The sequence below is a fragment of the Oryx dammah genome, unplaced genomic scaffold (genome assembly GCF_014754425.2).
Source record: "Oryx dammah isolate SB20612 unplaced genomic scaffold, SCBI_Odam_1.1 HiC_scaffold_17, whole genome shotgun sequence".
NCBI classification, from domain to species: domain Eukaryota; kingdom Metazoa; phylum Chordata; class Mammalia; order Artiodactyla; family Bovidae; genus Oryx; species Oryx dammah.
The window spans coordinates 38,294,182-38,318,315 of NW_024070201.1; the positions used below are offsets into that span (position 1 = coordinate 38,294,182).

Below are 24,134 nucleotides of genomic sequence, written 5' to 3' on the forward strand. Positions count from 1 at the left end.
CACCTGTCTTCTATATTGGACTGTTCAAACTCTATGTTGATAACACCTCTAAGACATAGACCAGGGACTCATCCTTGGCATGACTGATACCGGTTGAGTTATTAAAAATGCAGACTGTTGGACCTCATCCTTAGACACTCTCCAATGTATGAACTGAGTCCTGGGAAACTACATATTAAATAAATTCCCCAGGCCATCATGATCTCTTCCTCACCACTCTTTCCTATCTCTAATAAAATACTACCTACATCACTGATTACAAAAATACTACCTACATTACTGATTTCATCACTAATGCTGCTGATTTTTCTTTTTAATTTGACGAAGATATAGAAACAGATGTCTAGGGGCCAATTAATCAACCAAAGCAGGGGACCCAGACATCTGTCATTTAAATCACATCCTATTTCTGCCCTAAATTTTAAGATTTCTTTCCTTCTACTAACCCTGGGGTTCTTCATTTCTTCCTTTTCTAGTTGCTTTAGGTGTAGAGTTAGTTTATTTATTTGACTTTTTTCTTGTTTCTTGAGGTATTCCTGTATTGCTATGAACCTTTCCCTTAGCACTGCTTTTACAGTGTTCCACAGGTTTTGGGTTGTTGTGTTTTCATTTTCATTCGTTTCTATGCATATTTTGATTTCTTTTGTAATTTGTGGGTAACAAGAGACCATAGCAAAAATTAACAAAGCCAAAAGCTGGTTCTTTGAGAAGATAAATAAAATTGACAAATCATTAACCAGACTCATCAAGAAACAATGGCAGAAAAATCAAATCAATAAAATTAGAAATGAAACTGGAGAGATAACAACAGACAACACAGAATTGCCAAGGATCAAAGAGACTACTATCAGTAACTATATGCCAATAAAGTGGACAACCTGGAAGAAATGGACAAATTCTTAGAAAAGTACAACTTTCCAAAACTGAACCAGGAAGAAATAGAAAATCTTAACAGACCCATTACAAGCACAGAAATTGAAACTGTAATCAAAATCTTCCAGCAAACAAAAGTCCAGGACCAGATGGCTTCACAGCTGAATTCTACCAAAAATTTAGAGAAGAGCTAATATCTATCCTACTCAAACTTTTCCAGAAAATTGCAGAGGAAGGTAAACTTCCAAACTCATTCTATGAGGCCACCATCACCCTAATACCAAAACCTGACAAAGATGCCACAAAAAAAGAAAACTGTAGGCCAATATCACTGATGAACATAGATGCAAAAATCCTTAACAAATTCTAGCAATCAGAATCCAACAACACATTAAAAAGATCATACATCATGACCAAGTGGGCTTTATCCCAGGGATTTTTCAATATCCGCAAAGCAATCAATGTAATATACTACATTAACAAACTGAAAAATAAAAGCCATATGATTATCTCAATAGATGCAGAGAAAGCCTTTCACAAAATTCAACATCCATTTATGATGAAAACCCTCCAGAAGGCAGGAATAGAAGGAACATACCCTCAACATAATAAAAGCTATATATGACAAACCCACAGCAAACATTATCCTCAATGGTGAAAAATTGAAAGCATTTCCCCTAAAGTCAGGAACAAGACAAGGGTGCCCACTTTCACTACTACTATTCAACATAGTTTTGGAAGTTTGGCCACAGCAATCAGAGCTGAAAAAGAAATAAAAGGAATCCAGATTGGAAAAGAAGTAAAACTCTCACTGTTTGCATATGACATGATCCTCTACATAGAAAACCATAAAGACTCCACCAGAAAATTACTAGAGCTAATCAATGAATATAGTAAAGTTACAGGATATAAAACCAACACACAGAAATCCCTTGCATTCCTATACACTAATAATGAGAAAACAGAAAGAGAAATTAAGGAAACAATTCCATTTACCATTGCAAGGAAAAGAATAAAATACTTAGGAATATATCTACCTAAAGAAACAAAAGACCTATATATAGAAAACAATAAAACACTGGTGAAAGAAATCAAAGAGGACACTAATAGATGGAGAAATATACCATGTTCATGAATTGGAAGAATCAATACAGTGAAAGTGAGTATACTACCCAAAGCAATCTAGATTCAATGCAATCCCTATCAAGCTACCAACAATATATTTCACAGAACTAGAACAAATAAATTCACAATTTGTATGGAAATACAAAAAACCTCAATTAGCCAAAGCAATCTTGAGAAAGAAGAATGGAACTGGAGGAATCAACCTGCCTGACTTCAGGCTTTACTACAAAGCCACAGTCATCAAGACAGTATGGTACTGGCACAAAGACAGAAATATAGATCAATGGAACAAAATAGAAAGCCCAGAGATTCCACGCACCTATGGACACCTTATCTTTGACAAAGGAGGCAAGAATATACAATGGAGAAAAGACACTCTCTTTAACAAGCGGTGCTGGGAAAACTGGTCAACCACTTGTAAAAGAATGAAACTAGAACACTTTCTAACACCATACACAAAAATAAACTCAAAATGGATTAAAGATCTAAACGTAAGACCAGAAACTATAAAACTCCTAGAGGAGAACATAGGCAAAACACTCTCCGACATAAATCACAGCAGGATCCTCTATGACCCACCACCAAGAATACTGGAAATAAAAGCAAAAATAAACAAATGGGACCTAATTAAAATTAAAAGCTTCTGCACAACAAAGGAAACTATAAGCAAGGTGAAAAGACAGCCTTCAGAATGGGAGAAAATAATAGCGAATGAAGCAACTGATAAAGAATTAATCTCAAAAATATACAGGCAACTCCTGCAGCTCAATTCCAGAAAAATAAACGACCCAATCAAAAAACGGGCCAAAGAACTAAACAGACATTTCTCCAAAGAAGACATATAGATGGCTAACAAACACATGAAAAGATGCTCAACATCACTCATTATCAGAGAAATGCAAATCAAAACCATAATGAAGTGCCATTTCATGCCAGTCAGAATGACTGTTATCCAAAAGTCTACAAGCAATAAATGCTAGAGAGGGTGTGGAGAAAAGGGAACCCTCTAACACTGTTGGTGGGAATGCAAACCAGTACAGCCACTATGGAGAACAGTGTGGAGATTCCTTAAGAAACTGGAAACAACTGCCATACAACCCAGCAGTGCCACTGCTGGGCATACACACCGAGGAAACCAAAATTGAAAGAGACCCATGTACCCCAATGTTCATCACAGCACTGTTTATAATAGCCAGGACATGGAAGCAACCTAGATGTCCATCAGCAGATGAATGGATAAGAAAGCTGTGGTACATATACACAATGGAGTATTACTCAGCCATTAAAAACAATGCATTTGAATCAGTTCTAATGAGATGGATGAAACTGGAGCCTATTATACAGAGTGAAGTAAGCCAGAAAGAAAAACACCAATACAGTATAATAACACATATATATGGAATCTAGAAAGATGGTAATGATAACCCTGTATGCGAGACAGCAAAAGAGACACAGATGTATAGAACAGTCTTTTGGATTCTGTGGGAGAGGGTGAGGGTGGGATGATTTGGGAGAATGGCATTGAAACATAATATTATCATATGTGAAACGAATCACCAGTCCAGGTTCGATATATGAGACAGGGTGCTCGGGGCTAGTGCACTGGGATGAATGACCCAGAGGGATGGGATGGGGAGGGAGGTGGGAGGGAGGTTCAGGATGGGGAACACATGTACACCTGGGGCAGATTCAAGTTAATGTATGGCAAAACCAATACAATATTGTAAAGTAATTAGCCTCCAATTAAAGTAAATAAATTTATATTAAAAAAATAAAATAAGTCACATCCTAGGTTCTTCCTAAAAATGAGGATTCCCGCTTATTATCTCAAAACTACAGGATTTGAATTTGGCAAACACAGTCCAAGATTCTGCATTTTAAACACATTCTCCAGTAATTTTTAAGCTTCATAACATACTCTAAAGTTTGAGAATCAATGGCCTTAAACTCAACAGTTTCTTAATCTTTTCTAATTATGGATCTTTACTTCCACTCCTTTCGGAACACCTACTCTCATATTCCTACCCTGGGCTTTCTCACCCCAAACTCTTCCATCTCTAAAACCTCATACTGTGAATTTTCCCCACACCACATTATCTGTCCTTCCATTTCTGCACTTAAGCCTGTTTTACATCCTCATCATGGTCTCTAGTCTCTTGATACTTCTTTACTCTCAACTCCATTGGCCCTGCCTACCCTCACTTTCCTTAATACTTAAGGGATACCAGACTATGATGTAACTCCCTTTTTTATCCTCAATATCACTCTCTCCTTTTGTCAGTATTTCTTTATAATTTCTAATCTTGATATCCATTTCTCCCCACTTCAAGATTTATAGACCAGCATATGTGAAAAATAAATGAGCTCTGCTACCTCTCAACTTGCATAGCACTTTAACATATGCTCTTCAGTAACTCCACATTTTCTATTTTATGGTTATTTAAGCATAATCTATTAGACTATATGGACTTTGCAAATTGTGTGCAATTTATTCTGATTTATCCAAAAATAGAGTTTGGGGAGTGAAATCTAGATTTTTTTGCCCTGGAAGTAAAGGCTTTGAACCATTTTTTATTTGTGGGCTAAAATAAAAAGTGGCTATAAAGAATAATTGCTCTGAAGCAACAAAGGTTTACTGTATAGCACAGGGAACCACATACAGTCAATATCTTGTAACAACCTATAATGGAAAATAATCTTAAAAATAATATATGTGTATATGAATAACTGAATCACCTTGCTGTGCACTTGTAACATTGTAAGGCCACTAGATTTCAATAAAATATATATTAAGAAAAAAAGACATAAAAATGCTAACCATTAAAAAAAAGAATAACTGCTCTGCAAAAAGTAGTTATGTCAACCTACAGTATTTTAGAATGTTATATCACCACTTAGACATCAATATCCATTAAAATTGCTTCATAGAAAACAGTAATTTCAATGTAACAACTGGGATTAGGTGAATAAACATACATGCCTTGGCAAGGAAGAGAAGAACAATAAATGTTCATCAATCTCTAGTGAAAGAACAAATAATAATAATAATAAATTTTCCCTTTTGTTAATGGTAATGTTGCTTACCCTAAGGGGAAGACAAAGAAGAAAGAAAATGTTTGCCCCAAAAGTATTACACTTGGGTCCTTTTCATAAGGCTATTTAGATGAGTTTCACCTGAATGAATGTTGCCTGTTTGCAAAACAATCTCCCTTTTGAAAGAATCTAATTTTCCCTTTGAGGATTATACCACAATTATCAAGTATGAATATACCTTTTCCTCAAAACACTTTCATAAGGTTATGTGAACTCTTTTTTTGTTATGAAAGCTAGAATAAGAGAAAATAGATTGACTATTTCATAATAAAAACCCACCTATAATCACACTATCCAAATATAATAACCAGCCAATATTAAAAGATATGTGTATAAAACATGTTGTGTACACACATATTTTATGAAAATGAGATTATACTAAGTTCTAATAAGATTCTTTTGTCACTTATGAATCTTGAACATGTAACTGCTGCATAAAAAGAACCAAAAAGTAAATAAATAATTATCACCAGATCATAAAGGATAAAGCCAAGATTAGAACCAAGGTATGTAATTCCAAAGCTCATGCCTTTTCCACTACATAGTGCTGTCTCAGCTTCCTCAAGTATAAAATGGATTTGCCCACTATATAAAGGTGGGTAATGTAAGCACGGAATGAAATAATGAGTGAGAAAACACCTTGAAACTATAAAACATTGTTAAAGAAACATAAGGGACTATTAATCATTTCCCTCCCCTGAACTATAAGCAGAACTCACTGTAATGTTTTGGTGCTGAACCGTCATGTCACACAGTGTCAATTAAGGTTTGCACTTCTACAGACAATATGGGGGATAATCTCAAAGTCCTTTATAATCAGAACTGAACTTAAAAACATTTTAAGAAGCCCTTCAAGCAATCATGAAACCTAAAAAATATACACCATTCTAACCGATCTAAGACCATATAATTAGAGTTACATTATAAAACTGTATATAACATCAAAAGTGTTCTGAATTAAGCATCATTATTTGAATTGCATATACATGAGACTTTTTAAAACATAGTGACCATTTGGAATGCTATGTTTTTTCTTGAAATACGTATCTTGAAAGAAGTCCAAACTGTTTTTAAAGTAAACCTATATCCAATGTACCCTATTAACAGTGATACCAAAATTTTAAAACAAAAACAAGGTATGACTTCAATGTATGAGCCATTTTTTCTTTCTCTGCAAAACCTGAGCCTAACTATTTAATATTTAATATCAGATCAATATGTGTGAAGTAGAAAAATAAGGCTGCTGGAGTATACACTTCTGAAAGAATGGAGGGAAAAGGAAATAAACGCTATTAGTTATTAAGACTAATACTCCTACCCAAGGTAAAGTTCTTTCTTCTAATTCACAGTTCCCATTTGCTTTCTCCCTGCCCCATATTTAAATTCACAGCAACTACTTCTAAGAAACACATGTTTTTAACTGTTAAGAGAAAGAAAATTCTTTTAACACACTGTAGGATACTGAAAGCTACAATAGAGAGCAAACATTTTCAAAACATTTTCAAAACATTTTCAAAATGACTAACAAGTAGAATTCAAATTAGATCTTTTAACTATACTGCAGTTTAAATATCATATAAATACCTTTACTTACCTCAAATTTTCATTAAATCTTACTGTAGCTGCACAGTGGAATATAATATTAGTAGAATCTATGATGATCTCTTTATCTTCTTCACTAAGAGCCAGTTTAGGTTGGGTGAGTTCACTGCTGATTGCTATAATTTTCTCCCTAAAATCTGGATTTTCATCTCTCAATCTGTCAAAAAGCTTTCAAAGGAGAAAAACATTTTAGGGCAGTATTTTTCAACTTTCTAAAATCCATCATCACCATCTTCTCCCCCAAGGATCAGTATTTTTTAGATTTCAACTATGCAAATCCTAAGGTTGCTTAAATTGCTATCATTCTGTATGGAAAATACTATCCCCATTTTACAGATGAGGAATCTGAGAAACAGAGAGGTTAAGTAACTCACCAAGGACACAGAGGTAGCAGTTTGCAAAGTTAAATTTTAACTGTTTATGCCTTTGTTCATTAGACTGTATATCCCTCAGCACAGACATAAGCAGTATATATATCAGATCAATGTTTAAAATGATCAGATTTCTAAAATCCAAACCTTATCACTTTTTTTTTTTTGGCTGTAGTCCTCTTTAGCAGATTAGAATAAAATGCCATTAACTACACTCTACTTTAAATCTTAGAAAAATTTTAAAGAGGAAAAAAATGTAAGTATATTAAAGGAAAAAAAAAGTTTTTAAGGAAATATTAAGATCAGAAGCTGGAAAAACCTGTGAAGTATCATATATATAGGATTCTAATTTGAAAATAGAAAATTCAATATTCCTTAAGTATATTCAAAGGAATAAATTTAACTAGAGAATCAGTCAGATCCCAAGATGGTTACATTACAAACATATTTAACTGTGAGTCAAATTTAATTTTTTACCCCAGATTTTATAGATGGGACCTCCAGATCACTGTTCTATTACACCCTGACTCTCCAATCCATTTAAAATCCATACTTATAGTTTAAGCAGAGTCTTAAATCTGGGGCAAAAAAAAAAAAAGTCTATAAAACACACATGGCACTCACTTTCACCTTCCTATATGACTTTTAGTACGTAATAGTCTTCTCCACCTTTAGGTAATGACTTCAATATTACTGTTTTTATAGAAATTAATAAAATACTTACTAAGCATTTCAGATAAAATAAGTACTGTCCATACACTGAGAAAACAAGAAAATGACCTTTGCCTCAAGTTATTTAAAATATTATAGGAAAAATTAAACAAAGAAACAGTTAAAATACAGTGTTATAAGTAATAAAACAGGGCTAACACAACAGTGTTATGAGACTGTACGGGAACAACAACTTGCCCTGCTGGGGAAGGACTTGAGATTATAAAGTAGAAGAACAGTGTTTCAGGCAAAGAAAGTGTCACATATAACCACCTAATAGTAATAAAGCATTTATGTTTGGGAAATTAAAAATAACTCTAAGACTTGGCCAATGACAGGAGAAGGAATAAAGAATACAAACTCCATGTGGACAGGGACCACATCTATTGTGCTCAGCACACAGGCCCCAGATAACAGAGTGCTGACAAACACTTGTATGTGAATAAACTCATTCGGTGGAAAACACTGGATGAATACCTATGGAGAGGAGTTCAGTTTTGTTCATGTTGACTATAAAGTGTCAATGAGACTCCACAGAAGATCAGTGCCGTAGAGGTAACTGGCTCTGTGGGTCCTGAGTTCAGGGAAGAGAGAATCAGATCACTGATTCTATTAACCACACATGTAGCCCTGGGAGAGTATCACTCAGCAGCAACAGTGATGAGCACCCAAGGTCCAGACTACATGAAGCTTTTTCCAAATCTATTTTAAAATACAACCGTTCATCTCACATACAAGAGAAGGTGCTGAGTAATCTCCTAACTGGACCTAGTAAGAAGAGATCTAGGCCTAGGACAAATTCTGAAGAATATTTAAGGGGATAGCAGAGAAAAAGGAGCCCGAGATATAACCAGAAAAGTACTTTTAACACATTGAATTCACTTTTTCATTCTCCCAGACTGCCAATGACCTTTAATTCCTCTTCATATTAGATTATCTCCACCATTGGTCATGCTGCTTCACAAGTTACATCTCAAGCTTGATGCTCCTCCCTTCTCTAGCCACCATGTTGTTATTCAAAGCCATCTTTTCCAATGCTTTTAACCCACTGGTACCCCAATTAGTTCCTACTTTACTAAGTCCACTAATGCCCTCTTTAATGTACTTTCTTCTCTTTCCAGAATTTATTTCATAGTCGGCTATTTTAATTCAATCATGCCAGCAATGAGGTTTATTTTCCCCGGGATACTGCTGCATATCACTTCTCAAGTTGGGGCAACTTTAGCCCCCAGGGAAGATTTGGTGATGTCTAAAAGGTCAGTTTTCATTCCAATCCCAAAGAAAGGCAATGCCAAAGAATGCTCAAACTACTGCACAATTGCACTCATCTCACATGCTAGTAAAGCAATGCTCAAAATTCTGCAAGCCAGGCTTCAGCAATACGTGAACCATGAACATCCAGATGTTCAACCTGGTTTTAGGAAAGGCAGAGGAACCAGAGATCAAACTGCCAACATCTGCTGGATCATCGAAAAAGCAAGAGAGTTCCAGAAAAACATCTATTTCTGCTTCATTGACTATGCCAAAGCCGTTGACTGTGTGGATCACAATAAACTGTGGAAAATTCTGAAAGAGATGGGAATACCAGACCACCTGACCTGCCTCTTGAGAAACCTATATGCAGGTCAGGAAGCAAGAGTTAGAACTGGACATGGAACAACAGACTGGTTCCAAATAGGAAAAGGAGTACGTCAAGGCTGTACACTGTCACCCTGCTTAAACTCATATACAGAGTATATAATGAGAAACACTGGGCTGGAAGAAGCACAAGCTGGAATCAAGATTGCTGGGAGAAATATCAATAATCTCAGATATGCAGATGACACCACCCTTATGGCAGAAAGTGAAGAGGAACTAAAAAGCCTCTTGATGAAAGTGAAAGAGGAGAGTGAAAAAGTGGGCTTAAAGCTCAACATTCAGAAAACGAAGATCATGGCATCTGGTGCCATCACTTCATGGGAAATAGGTGGGGAAACAGTGGAAACAGTGGCAGAATTTATTTTGGGGGGCTCCAAAATCACTGCAGATGGTGACTGCAGCCTTGAACTTAAAAGACGCTTACTCCTTGGAAGAAAAGTTATGACCAACCTAGACAGCATATTGAAAAGCAGAGATATTACTTTGCCAACTAAGGTCCATCTAGTCAAGGCTATGGTTTTTCCAGTGGTCATGAATGGATGTGAGAGTGGACTGTGAAGAAGGCTGAGCGCCAAAGAATTGATGCTTTTGAACTGTGGTGTGTGTGTGTGGTGTGGTGTGTGTGTGGAGAAGACTCCTGAGAGTCCCCTGGACTGCAAGGAGATCCAACCAGTCCATTCTAAAGGAGATCAGCCCTGGGTGCTCTTTGGAAGGAATGATGCTAAAGCTGAAAATCCAGTACTTTGCCCACCTCATGTGAAGGGTTGACTCATTGGAAAAGACTCTGATGCTGGGAGGGATTGGGGGCAGGAGGAGAAGGGGACGACAGAGGATGAGATGGCTGGATGGCATCACGGACTTGATGGGCGTGAGTCTGAGTGAACTCTGGGAGATGGTGATGAACAGGGAGGCATGGTGTGCTGCAATTCATGGCGCTGCAAAGAATTGGACACGACTGAGCGACTGAACTGAACTGAACTGAAACACAATTCTGCCTTGTCACAACTGGGATGGTGAGGAAAGGGAGCTGCTGGCATTTAGTGGGCACAGGCCACGAATGCTGACCACCCTACAATGCACAGGACAGCTCCCCACAATAAAGAATTAACTCTCCTAAAATGTGAAGAGTGCTGAGGTTGAGAAATTCTGCTAGAAGACAATATCACACTACAGTATATGCCCTATGCTTATGCTCTTTTATTCCTGTTTCAAAATCATAGTAGACTCTATTTAAATGTTTAACAACTTTAAGTGTACATATTAATTGCTGCTTGATATAAAAAGAACTCATTTTATTGATTTAGCAGCTACACTATATATATGTGAGAATGAATGACCCTAGGAATAACCAGTAGGATGTGCCGGGGGCAATTAAAAAACATGATATAATATTTTAAGGCATAAAATGACATAATTCTATACAGTATTGTAGTCAAATATTTAGACAAATACTTGGGGACTGTACGATCCTTCAGCACAGACATAAGCAGTATATACATATATATATATATATATATATATATATATATCAGATCAATGTTTAAAATGATCAGATTTCTAAAATCCAAACCTTATCACTTTTTGTTTTTTGGTTGTAGTCCTCTTTAGCAGATTAGAGTAAAATAATGGCCACATGTTTAAACTACAAAAGTTAAATGAAATTTCAGGCTTTATGTAGAAGATAATCATTTCCTTTACAAATAAGGCTTACTAGTGAGGAAAAATTTTAGAAGGATTACCCTGGAGACTCCAGAGAAGATGCTAAACTCTTTCACATTTTACTTAGGCCCTCAATTCCAACTAAGACATCAGCTTCAATAATTGCTCCTATCCAATCTCTCCTAACACCTCTACACTCTCTCTTCCTCAACCCCCTTCTTAAAAACTCTGTAGACAGTAGGTTCCATTAAAGCAACGACTCTTACTTAATCCTGAATTCAACCCTTTATATCAAGTCAAATGCCCAGCACTGAGCAGGCACAAAATATGTTTTCTGAAAAATAAAAAATGGGTAAGAATAAATAACCTCTCAATAGAGGAAAAAAGTGTGTTGGGAAACGATTATTAGTGGTTATACCAATTATAGGGGTTCCCTGGTGGCTCAATCAGTAAAAAGTCTACCTGCAGCACAGGAGACCTAGGTTCAATCCCCGGGTTGGGAGAATCCCCTGGAGACGGAAACAGCAACCCACTCCAGTATTCTTGCCGGGGGAATCCCACGGACAGAGGAGCCTGGCAGGCTACAGTCCATGGGGTCGCAAGTATCAGACATGACTTAGTGACTAAACCATCATACCAATTATAATTACACCAATTATAAGTGGTTCATAATAAAACATGAGTAAACAAATGGCAGAGACAGCAACAAAACACACAAGCAGGCATTATTACACAAAATAGGCCTTGTGGTCTTAAAGCCCCCTTGATGTCTCCTCCCTTTTCAAAAGTTTTAAGGGAATTTTTACTGCCAAGCTTGGGTTCAAATTAATTTTGGATATCTGCAAAAGTCAGCTCCCTCCTTAAAGCATAAAGATTTTTGCCCCTATTGGTATATCCCTAAGAATGTGCCAGAAGGATGTCCCTAAAAGACCATCAGACCTAAATGGTCTAAGCAACACTGCACCCTCTTAATCCGCAGCAGTTCTCAAAGTGTGGTAAGTTCCTAGGAATCTTTCAGACTATTTTAGGTACTTCACAAAGTCAAAACTATTTTCATAATAAAACTAAAACATTAGTTATTTTTCACTTTCATTCTCTCACAAGTATAGAGAGGAATTTTCCAAAGCTACATTTGTGATGATATCATCACTATTGATGACTAATGGAATGTGTGCTTGTACATATATTCTCTTCCTTTAAAAATGTCTCTGGTTTAGAATCTACTATGGTAAATGTCAATAAGATATTTGAAACAAAACCTCACAAGAACAAAACCTTTTTGAAGTTCTCAATAATTTTTAAAAGTGTAAAGGGGTCTAGAGACTAAAAGTTTGAGAATCATTGCTTTAAATGATTGAAGAATCTTTCAAGCTATTTGGAGGATATGAAAAAATACAGTGATGAGGTAATAATACTATCTGCTACACATTGCAATCAATATACGTTATCAAATAATTTGCTCAAGAGTTACAATTAAAAGTCACTTAAAAAAAAGCTATAAATTATATCATGTTTTTTAAAAACATCCTTATACTAGGCTACCAAATAGTTTTAATTTTAAAATCACATTGAATACGGCTGAGTCAATCTCAGCTCTCACAAAATAACTGAAAATGAACTTTGTACCTACCACACTTTAAGAGGCAGATTCTTCAATCATAGTTATTATATAGCTAGGTTTTATGGTGGTAAATACTAAAGTATTAACTCACATCTTTTTTTATTGTCTATACAGAATCTAGCCATGAAATTAAGACGCTTACTCCCTGGAAGAAAAGCTATGACAAACCTAGACAGTGTATTAAAAAAGAGAGACATCACTTTGCCCCAAAAAGGTCCATATAGTCAAAGCTATGGCTTTTTCAGTAGTCATGTATGGATGTGAGAGTTGGACCATAAAGAAGGCTGAGTGCCAAAGAACCGATGCTTTCAAATTGTGGTAATGGAGAAGACTCTTCAGAGTCCCTTGGACTGTAAGGAGATCAAACCAGTTAATCCTAAAGGAAATCAATCCTGAATATTCATTGGAAGGACTGATGCTGAAGCTGAAGCTCCAGTATCTGTCCACTTGATGTGAAAAGCCAACCTTTGGAAAACACTATGCTGAGAAAGACTAAAGGCAAAAGGAAAAGGGGGCAGCAAAGGATGAGATGGTTAGATATCATCACCAACTCTATGGACATGGATTTGAGCAAACTCCAAGAGATAATGGAGAACAGAGCAGCCTGGTGTGCTACAGTCCATGGGGTCACAAAGAACTGGACACAACTCAGAGACTGAACACCTCTAATGTAGAGCAGGATTCATATATCTTAATGGAAGGAAGGGCAAAGGGGAAGAACACAAGTGCATGGGAGTCTGTGGCAATGGGGAGAATACTGGTAGAGTATAACTACCCTTGTGAGCTATATAGTCACTGAGTAGCCCTCAAAGAGCTAGATTGGTTTTTTAAAACTAATTCAGGGAAAAGAAGTTTTTCTAGTTGAAGTAAGGACTATTTAAAGTTTTCATGTGGAGACAAACTTAATAAACACTGGGATAAAAGTAAGTATTATTTTTATTCTTTAATGTCTTATTAATAGTTTCAAATAATTTATTTTTTAAAGGAAAAACTAGTATTAATTTGCACCTCACTTAAAACCCTATGGGTCTAGAATTACCTCTTAATGAATAAGAGGAAAATACAAACAAGAAAAACATGAATGCTTCACAAAAGAAAGAAGTTTATCCTTCTGAATCAAAATTATATTTGAACGGAAATAATTTCCAAACAATATAACACCTTGGTGAAGAAAACAGTCTAAATATATCAATAATTTAACCTTTCAATTTATCCTAAGTCATTGTAGTGAATATTGGTGACTGTATTTTATTATAATGCTGTAATTTTAAGAAAATTAAAAGTTGTATTTAAACACTCCCACATTTCTGTACAGGTCTTACCCTGTATGGTGTTATCTTTTCTTTCAATTGATCTTCTGTTATCATACTTTGGGCTTCCCTGATAGCTCAATTGGTAAAGAATCCGCCTGCAATGCAAGGACCCCGCTTCTCCTGGATCAGGAAGATACCCTGGAGAAGGGCTAGGCTACCCACTCTAGTATTCTTGGACTTCCTTGTGGCTCAGATGGTAAAGAATCCGCCTGCAATGCGGGAAACCTGGGTTTGATCCCTGGGTTGGGAAGATCCCCTGAAGAAGGAAAAGACCACCCACTCCAGTATTCTGGCCTGGAGAATTCCACGGACTATATAGTTCATGGGATTGCCAAGAGTCAGACATGACTGAGTGACTTTCACTTTATCTCTCCTAGGAGATAAGCTTCCTATTACTGCCCTAATCTATAAACTGACTCATTCCTGCTGTTGTTAACTCTGTTTTTCTCTGATCTTCACCGACTTCTTTCTTGCTTTTGCCATCTTCTCTTTTAATTTTTGTGAAAAAGGTACCAAGCTTTTAGCCATTGCCTTTGGGAAATTAAGCTATTTTCACTCAGCGTGTACCAGCTACAACATTTACCAGTAAAGTATCCAACTCTCAAGATTACTTCTCCCACTGACTCACAAAGCCTTCCATCATCTTTGCCTTACTTTCTTATCTACTGAGGAAATAATGCTATAAAGTAGAAAGGAATTTGTTATCAAGTAGTCTATGTTATATCCAGCATCTATTAGCTACACAACTTCAGATAAAATGACAACTTCTGAGACTCACTGTCCATATTTGCAAAATGGGATATATCAACATTTGTCCCTACCAGAGCATGAGCTCTAAGGTCCAATCATTCAGAGTTCACAAACACTGGCTCTAACACTAACTATATGATCTTGGAGAATGGAAGTAACACCAACACTTACCTTCAAGAGTTGCTGTAATAATTAAACACATACACAAAGTGTTTTGCACATAGTGCCTGGCACAAGGTAAGCACTCAATAAAGGTCAGCCACTATTAACTATGGATTTCTACTGAAAGATCAAACCAGAATGGAATATAAACTATTTCTAATAAATTATTTATTTATTAACTCTAAGAGAGCTGTTAATCTAGAATTAATCATCATATCTTTTGATACTTCTTAGCAATTCTTTGACTGCTCAAAGTAACTCAAGATGTTTCTGGTTTTGGTCTTTTTTTTTTTTTAATATAAGTCACAGCTGCCCTAGGAGGTTTAAAGGTACCAAATACCTACCTAGTAACTAAAAACTTACATAGCTACTATACCAAAGTTATTAACAACAAATATCAGATAAATCCATTCATTTTGAGAAAATTCAAAAGCTTATGACCATGAAATAATTTTACTCCAGCTCATCTCCATTTTTCCCTCGGCAATGTTTCTCTAAAGGTTTAAATGTATGACATACTCTGTATTCTATATGACCCTTCTGTCATGTTATTAGTCAAACAGGAGTATGTGATTTTGCCACTTCCTAATATTTTCATGGGGAGCAATTAGTGCTTACTAAATTTTAACTGTTGTCAAAGTATTGTGTCTCATAGCACAGTAAGAATTAGAAAGTAACTTTTAAGTATTATTATTCTGAAAACTATTTAAAGCGTCTAGTAATTACAGATAACTTGCCTCAAATATTCTAAAAACACATTAAGCATATAACATAAAGGTACTTTAGAACTTGTTATACAACTTTATCATGGAGGAAAGCTTTTATCTCCTACTGATCAGGACTCATATTCAGTTTACTGCCATTCTTATAGGACTTTCTACTAATTTTTTTCCAGGATACTAGGCTGTTGATGATTATAATAATATACACACAAACACACTCTTTTCTCTCTTCTTAATGATTACTTCCCATACTTACCTTGCCACTAATGACTTCTTCTACTCGCTCCTGGGGTGTCTGTCCAGCTTTCTGCCTCACCAAAACATACACTGAATTCACCTTAGGACAAGACCTCAGCAACTTTTCCAGAAGTACCTTCCCTAGGAAACCAGTAGCTCCAGTGAGGAGGACATTCTTGCCTTCATAGTATTCTGGGATGGAAACCATTCTGATCCTAAAGAAAACATGACAAATAAGTATCAGTTCCAAGATTTATGCTAATTGTTATCTACTAAAAATCTCTTGGTATTCAAGTTTTTTAAAGAACAGGCAAAAATCCAAGATGAATGTTAACAAAACAGAACATTATTAAATTTTGTTTCATTGGAGTAAGGTAGAAAGTACAACGAACTGCAACACTAGCTTCTAAACCCTGTGGTTTTTTTCCCTGGATCACCTCAATCAAGTCACTCACCTTCTCTGGCCCTGGGTTTAACACAGCTTGTACCAAGTGACCTCTAAAAATTCCTCCAGCAATAGGAACAGAAATCTTCACTTAAACCTCAGTTAAACTCCAAACACAAACGAATGGTATTTCTCTGTCTCCAAAAGTATTTATAACACCAAATAGAGGTCAGCAGCAAGACTCAATTGCTTAGCTTGTATAACATGGTGAGGTGTCATATTCACCTATCATCACCAGTTGAAACAAGAGGTAACACCAAGTCCTTTCTTTTATATGTCTGTAGTGATAACATATCCAAAAGGTACTTAAGTCTCCCTTTTAAAAAAAGTCCTAGTAAGAAATATATAAGTGGAGTTATCTTCCTTACCCAAATTCCACTGAAACAGGAGAAAACAGAGTGAGTATGCTAAAAGAAAAACAAATAAAAGAACTAGGGTTAAGTGGAAAAACCAAGATGCAGAAAGATTCATGCAGTATGTCACTATTTAAGGTTCAAACATATTCAAAAGAATGCCATTTATTGTTTAGAAATGCACACACATGATAATCTTTATGGGTGCATTAGAGAGAGTGTAACACAATCAGAGAAGAGAATGAGGAGCTTCAACTGTATTTGTGTTTTATTTAAGCTAAGGAATAGATACATGTATTTTACCCCTAAAATTTTCACAGTTATAAGAAATTCATTACATTCTGAAAACTGATTAACAAGCAGTAAGAAAAGAAGGAAGATGGGAAAAAATAAATAAATGAGGCTAAAATGATAGAGAAGTCACAGCAGAAGAAATAAAACCTAAGCAAAACAAACATAGGAAAGGACCAAAATGAGGAAAGAGCTATCTCAATCGTCTAAAGCGAAAACCCAAGTTCAGAATCAAGAAGCTAAATTAAAGCATAGAGTAATCCAGGTAACTAAAGGTTGCTCAGAGAAAAGCAGAGCCACTCCCGACAGTCTTACTTCCCGTATAAACTTTGGCTCTCTGGCTTAGTATCCAGAACTGCTGAGAACACCCAGCATGGGCACCAGGGATGAAAGAGAAAAAGAGAAGGAGGGCTGAGCTTGAAGCTGCTCTAAACATCCACAAATGCAGGTAGGGAGATGGGGCATTGAGAGAAACAAAAACAACCAAAACAAAACAAGTCTTCAGAGCACTCGATCCCCAGAAATAAATTTTAGGTCCCCAGGCTATCTGAAAGCTGCTGGCCCTTAAAACAAATTCATACAGAGCTCTCGGTAATTCCACTTGGAGAGAAAGCTCTCTTGGAAAAAAAGACTTCAGAAAACTGAGAGGAAACCAGTATCAGTTACCAAAATCAACCATTCTAGTCTTTCATAAATATGGATAACCAGACCATGGGGTCACTAAGAGTCAAAAACGACTGAGCGACTTCACTTTCATTTTTCACTTTCATGCATTGGAGAAGGAAATGGCAACCCACTCCAGTGTTCTTGCCTGGAGAATCCCAGGGACAGGGTAGCCTGGTGGGCTGCCGTCTATGGGGTCACACAGAGTCGGACACGACTGAAGCGACTTAGCAGCAGCAGCAGCAGCAGCAAGGATCATCAGATATTTAAGAAAATTAAGAAGGACCAAAATGAAAAGCAACAGAATTAATCACAAAGAACACTAAAGAAGTAAAAAATTTAAAGAAAATTTAAATTCTAATAAATACCCTCTAAGTCATTCAACAAGAATACCGCCCATCCATCAAATAATAAACTACTATGAAAAAGGAATAGAGAATAAGAAAGCACTGGAAATCATAAATGCAAATGTGTGTAGAAAATTCAATCAATACATAAGTATCAGAATTACCAAGTGAATTTAAGAAGGTCACCAGTTATAAACTTTATATACATATACATGTAAATGTATCTCTGCTAACTGCTAAGTCACTTCAGTCGTGTCCGACTCTATGTGACCCCATAGACGGCAGCCCACCAGGCTCCCCCCGTCCCTGGGATTCTCCAGGCAAGAACACTGGAGTGGGGTGCCATTTCCTTCTCCAATGTATGAAAGTGAAAAGTAAAAGTGAAGTCATTCAGTCGTGTCCGACCCTTAGCGACCCCATGGACTGCAGCCCACCAGGCTCCTCTGTCCATAGGATTTTCCAGGCAAGAGTACTGGAGTAGGGTGCCGATGCCTTCTCCGAAATGTATCTCTATACACCAGCAAAACACAGGAAACAAAGTTTAAAAAAAAAAAACGATACCACTTATAATACCATACAAAAGCCCCCCAAATTATGGACAATAACAATTAGCAATTGATAAGGATATAGAGTAACTAGAATTCATGTACACTGCTGAAGAGAATGAAAAATGATTCAGCTGATGATAGGAAAGTCTGGCAGTTTCTCAAAAAGTTAAACACATAATTCTCATGACTCTGCAATTCCACTCCTAGGTGGTTGTTGTTTAGTCCCTCAGTCATGTTCAACTCTTTGCAACCCAATGGACTGCAGTGCGCCAGGCATCCCTGTCCATCACCAACTCCTGGAGCCTACTCAAACCCATGTCCATGGCATCGGTGATGCCATCCAACCATCTCATCTTCTGTAATCCCCTTCTCCTCCTGCCTTCAATCTTTCCCAGCATCAAGGTCTTTTCCAATGAAATGTTCTTCACATCAGGCGGCCAAACTATTAGAGTTTCAGCTTCAACATCAGTCCTTCCAATGAATATTTAGGACTGATTTTCTTTAGGATTGACAGGTTAGATCTCCTCGCTGTCCAAGGGACTCTCAAGAGTCTTCTCCAGCACCACAATTTGAAGGCATCAATTCTTCTATTCTCAGCCTTTTTTATTGTCCAGCTCTCACATCTGTACATAACTAGTGGAAAAATCAGAGCTTTCACTACACGGACCATTGCAGGCAAAATAATATCTCTGCTTTTTAATATGCTGTCTAGGTTTGCTGTTGTTTTTCTTCCAAGGAGCAAGTGTCTTTTAATTTCATAGCTGCAGTCACCGTTCACTGTGGTTTTGGAACCCAAGAAAACAGTCTGTCACTGTTTCCATTGTTCCTCGTCTATTTGCCATGAAGTGATGGCACTCCTAGATATATACCCCAAAAGAACTGCAAATAGGTACTCAAAAAAGTACATGTATATACCTGTTTACAGCAGCAGTGTTCACAACAGCCCAAAAATATAAACAGCCCCCAAATCAACAAATGAATGGATCAACAAATCATGGTATATACATAGAGAGTCTCCTCATTCATAAAAAGGAATGAAGTATACTGAAATGTACTACACAATGAGGATGAATCTCAAAAACATACTACCTTAAAAGGCCAGATATAGAAGATCACATACTACAGGATTTCATTTACATGAAATAACCAGAATAGATAATCCATAGAAACAGAATGCACACTAGCAGTTGGCAGGGGCTGAAGGGTGAGAAACCTATATGCAAGTCAGGACGCAACAGTTAGAACTGGACATGGAACAACAAACTGGTTCCAAATAGGAAAAGGAGTACGTCAAGGCTGTATATCGTCACCCTACTTATTTAACTTACATGCAGAGTACATCATGAGAAACGCCGTGCTGGAAGAAGCAGAAACTGGAATCAAGATTGCCGGGAGAAATATCAATAACCTCAGATATGCAGATGACACCACCATTATGGCAGAAAGTGAAGAGGAACTCAAAAGCCTCTTGATGAACATGAAAGAGGAGAGTGAAAAAGTTGGCTTAAAGCTCAACATTCAGAAAACGAAGATCATGGCATCTGGTCCCATCACTTCATGGCAGATAGATGGGAAACAGTGGCAGACTTTATTTTGGGGGGCTCCAAAAATCGCTGCAGATGGTGATTGCAGCCATGAAATTAAAAGACGCTTACTCCTTGAAAGGAAAGTTATAATCAACCTAGATAGCATACTGAAAAGCAGAGACATTACTTTGCCAACAAAGGTCCTAGACGGTCAAGGCTATGGTTTTTCCAGTGGTCATGTATGGATGTGAAAGTTGGACTGTGTAGAAAGCTGAGCGCCGAAGTATTGATGCTTTTGAACTGTGGTGTTGGAGAAGACTCTTGAGAGTCCCTTGGACTGCAAGGAGGTCCAACCAGTCCATCCTAGAGGAGATCAGTCCTGGGTATTCAATGGAAGGACTGATGCTGAAGCTGAAACTCCAATACTTCGGCCACCTCATGCAAAGAGTTGACTCATTGGAAAAGACTCGGAGGGATTGGGGGCAGGAGGAGAAGGGGATGACAGAGGATGGGCTGGCTGGATGGCGTCACTGACTCGATGGGCATGAGTTTGGGTAAACTCCGGGAGTTGGTGATGGACAGGGAGGCCTGGCATGTGCGATTCATGGGGTTGCAAAGAGTTGGACCCAACTGAGTGACTGAACTGAACTGAACTTAGGGTGAAGAGAGTGGGCAATGGAGGAAAACTACTTAAGGAGCTTTACTTTGGAGAGACAGAAATGTTTAGGAACTAGAAAAAGGCAATAGCTGCACAACATTGAACGGAATAAATGTTAGTGAATTTTTCATTTTAAAATGATCAATTTTATATCATTTGAATTTTACCTTAATGAATTATTTTTGAAAATACCAAAAATTAGAAGTAAATGTAAAAGATACTAACTGAAAACTAAAAAATATTGAGAGAAGTTAAATAATACTTAAATAAGTAGAAAGATGTGTATACTATATTCCTCAAATTCAACACATTAACCAAAGTTTAAGCTGTTTTTGTTTAGGTATAGAAACCAAGCCTCTAAAATGATACAGAAATGCAAAGGACCAAGAGTAGCCAAGACAAGCAATAAGAATAAAGCTGGAGAATTTACATTATCATGTATTAAGATGTATTGTAAAGCTACAGAAATATGGTATTGGGACAAGAAGAAAAGACTACAGTATATCATACCACGCACAAAAATGAATTCCAGGTAGACTATACATCCAAATGTGAAAGGCAGACTAGAATATGACACAGAACATCTCCACAGTTGGGTTAGGGAATCATTTATTAAATAGGACACAAGTAGTACTAATCAAAACGGAAAAATGTTGACAAACTGGAAACCACTAAAATTGAGTTCATCTCACAGCACTATTAATAGACAGAAAAGGCAAACCAGGTAAAAGATATTTGCAGTAGCATGCATAATACAATTACTACCCAGACTATATGAAGAGCAACAAATTCGGTAAAAAGAAAAGAAAAATGGGAAAGGCCTGAAGAGATAATGAAGCATAAAGGAGATCTTCACTTGCTTCAGATGTTAGTCAACGAAGTCCAGGAAGCACAGAGAACCTCAGGCAGAATAAACCCAAGGAGGAACACACTGAGACACACAGTAATAAAACTGACAAAAATTAAAGACAAAGATAAACTATTAAAATCAACAAGGAGAAAATGACAAATAACATACAAGGAAATGCCTACAAGGTTATCAGCTGATTTCTCAATAGAAACTCTACAAGCCAGAAGGGAACTGCACAATATATTTTAAGTGATTAAAGGTAAGAACCTACAAACAAGAACACTCAGCCAGAGTCTAGTTCAGATTTGATGGAGAAATCAAAAGCTTTACAGACAAGTAAAAGTTACCACCAAAGCACCTATAAAACAAATACTAAAGGAACTTCTTAAGGCAGGAAACACAAGAGAAGGAAAAGACCTATAAAAAATAAACCCCAAACAAATGAAAATGGTAATAGGATCATAAACAGTGATAATTACCTTAAATGTAAATGGATTAAATGCATCAATCAAAAGACACAGACTGACTGGGTGGATAAAAAACGTGTATGCATTCACTTCCACTTACCACATCACTCTATTTGACCCCCCAAACTGTATGTAATTATTTTACATTGTTACATTAATCATGTTTCCATTATGGCTTGCAATCGTAATGATGTTTTATTTTTTGTCTGGCTATTGATTGTGAAAACTGATAAACATCTTTTACTCCTGAGATTATGTTACTATTATTCATTTTAATAATACTGTATCCTGACTGGTCAACAGAAAATAATAGGATTCTATATCACTAAAACTACCATTTAATAGAAAAACCTGTAATTACTTTTTAAAACCCAGATGCACATTAGAATTACCATGGAATTTTTTTAATACAAATAAAAGGGATCAAAAACAAGGTGCAAAAATTTCATGGTCTACAGGTATTGAAATTATACAGAGTTTGTTCTCTTATCACTGTGGAATTATGTTAGAAATCAATATCAAAAGATAGTTGGAAATAACCTACATGTTTTCAAGTGCAGTTTGACATATACCCAGAGAAATCTTTGATTTAACCATTGAAAACTTCGATAAAATTAAAAGACTGGAAAAAACAGGATGATTGCAGGATATTTTTTTTCTCCAAAGCTCCAGATGTGATTCTGATGAGCTGCCATGTTTAAAAACAACTGGACTTTATGATGATCTTTTACTTTTATCTAGTTTGTTTCACTTTTCCTATTTGTATTAAGTACTCTCATTTCATTTAGTTTATGTTTTCCAATTTCCCTATCTCTTTTTTGTTGTTCTTTCTCAAGTTTTTATGAAGTGTAGAAAAGCTTTTGATACATATAAAAAGAGAGAGTATATATAAATGTATATATTATAGGAAACTTTAAATTTTTGCTTACCTAAAAAATTAATGACATTTTGGTTCCACTTGTCTAAGTAGGAATAGAATGCCAGATTTCTAATTTATATTCACTCAAAACTTTTGATATAGTGGATTCATTCTGGCATCTAGCATTACTCCTAGAAGTCTCTAGTCCAGTTATTATTTTAGTGATTTTTTTTTTTAATTTGAATGAGGCTTGAAATCTCTAATCCAATTCTGAAAACATAAAGAAATATTGTGTTGTAAAAAAAAACAGGAAACATGATACAGGATTAACTAAGGTACAGATTTTGTTCAAACTTCACAAAATTTTATGCCAGTGTCCACTATGTTTTCATACTTTCAAGATTCTACATTGTATTTAATTGCAAGGAACAGCTTCAGCTACATGCAACAAATATTGATAAATTCTCTTTTCACTTTTATTCTGTTACAAATATTTTCTACTTTTCCTTATAATGGCTTCTTAGACACATCCATCATTTAAAAGAAGACATTAAATTTCCAAATACGATGGTGTTTTTTTAAATGTCCTTGATATTAATTTCTCATTTAAATGCTTTCTTCTCTGCAATCATCCCGTTTTTTCCAGTCTTTTAATTTTGTCGAAGTTTTCAATGGTTAAATCAAAGATTTCTCTGGGTAAATGTCAAACTGCACTTGAAAACATGTAGGTTATTTCCAACTATCTTTTGATATTGATTTCTAACAATTCCACAGTGAAAAGAAAACAAACTCTGTATAATTTCAATACCTGTAGACCATGAAATTTTTGCACCTTGTTTTAGATCCCTTGTTTTAGTTTCAGTGTTTCCTATGGGAACTTTAACAGAATTTGTATCCTGTTATGTGAAAACTGTATAAATCTTAATCATGTTGAATTAGTTCACAGTGCTTTTCAAGTCTACTATATCCTTCTACTTTCCTGTCTATTTGTTCTATTAATTTTTGAGAGTCTGATATATTGAAACTCCAACTAAAACTCTTAATATCTACTTAAAAAGATAACTGTAATATATAGTGAAGCTATATGTAACTGTTTTCTGTATTTTCCAAGTCTCCTGCAAATGTATTATAACACTTTCATAACTTAAAAAATAAAAAAAAGATCAAAAATAAATAAATAAAAAGACTATTTCAAGACTTTGCCAACCCCAAATCTAATTAAAACTATAAAGCCTTAAAGTTGTCATAGG

At 36.0% G+C, this 24,134-nt stretch overlaps 1 protein-coding gene across 1 annotated transcript in view; it reads right to left on the reverse strand.

Annotated features, from left to right (window-relative positions):
- Nucleotides 1-24,134, reverse strand: part of FAR1 (fatty acyl-CoA reductase 1) — a 79,147-nt gene that overhangs the window by 27,795 nt on the left and 27,218 nt on the right. The window contains exons 2-3 of the mRNA XM_040258317.1: nucleotides 15,897-16,092; nucleotides 6,686-6,861 (exon numbers count right to left, since the gene is read on the reverse strand). Coding sequence (XP_040114251.1) covers nucleotides 6,686-6,861; nucleotides 15,897-16,092 — 372 coding nt within the window. The remainder of the gene's footprint in view (nucleotides 1-6,685; nucleotides 6,862-15,896; nucleotides 16,093-24,134) is intronic.